Source organism: Malurus melanocephalus, unplaced genomic scaffold, assembly GCF_030028575.1.
Source record: "Malurus melanocephalus ecotype Western Australia unplaced genomic scaffold, MMel_1.1 scaffold_1859, whole genome shotgun sequence".
Taxonomy (NCBI): Eukaryota; Metazoa; Chordata; class Aves; order Passeriformes; family Maluridae; genus Malurus; species Malurus melanocephalus.
In genome coordinates, this window is record NW_026625091.1 from 3164 (window position 1) to 3802 (window position 639).

The 639-nt window shown below is 64.8% G+C and overlaps 1 protein-coding gene across 1 annotated transcript in view; it reads right to left on the reverse strand.

Moving 5' to 3' along the window:
- LOC130587404 (metal transporter CNNM4-like) overlaps nucleotides 1-639 on the reverse strand; it is an 18244-nt gene that overhangs the window by 3157 nt on the left and 14448 nt on the right. The window contains exon 4 of the mRNA XM_057388378.1: nucleotides 342-579. Within this exon, the coding sequence (XP_057244361.1) occupies nucleotides 342-579 (238 nt within the window). The remainder of the gene's footprint in view (nucleotides 1-341; nucleotides 580-639) is intronic.

Below are 639 nucleotides of genomic sequence, written 5' to 3' on the forward strand. Positions count from 1 at the left end.
GGGGCACTGGATCCCACTCGGGGGTCCTGGATCCCACTTGGGGGCTCTTGGATCCTGTTTGGGGGGTCCTGGATCCTGCTTGGGGGGACTGGATCCTGCTCTGGGGGTCCTCCTGGTCTTGGGGGTTCCACTCCAGTTTTCCCACTCTTGGGGATCCTGCTCAGGGGTCTCTCCCACCCTCAGGGATCCCCAATCCTTCTTGGGGTCTCTCCCACCCTTGGGTTCTCCTGCTGTCAGGTATCCTGCTGCAGGGGGTCTCTCCCACCCTTGGTGATCCCCAATCCCTCTCAGGATTTCTCCTGCCCTTGGTGATCCCCAATCCTGCTCTGGGGTCTCTCCCACCCTCGGTGATCCCTCTCAGGGTCTCTCCATCCCCGTTCCCATCAGGCTGGCTCACCTTGACGAACTGCAGGTCGGTGAGGGCGCGCACGCTGAAATCAGCCACGTACTGCGCGCCGCCGGCCGAGCTCAGCTGGTTGTTGCTGCCGCTGACGGGCGACGAGGCCGAATCCGAGCGCTCGTGGTAGCTCAGCGAGGCCGAGCGGTTCAGGCCGCTCACGTGGGACGGGGAGCGGATCTCTGCGGGGAGCGAGGGCTGGGGTCACCCCAAAACCCAGCGTGCCAACCTTCCCCACCCCA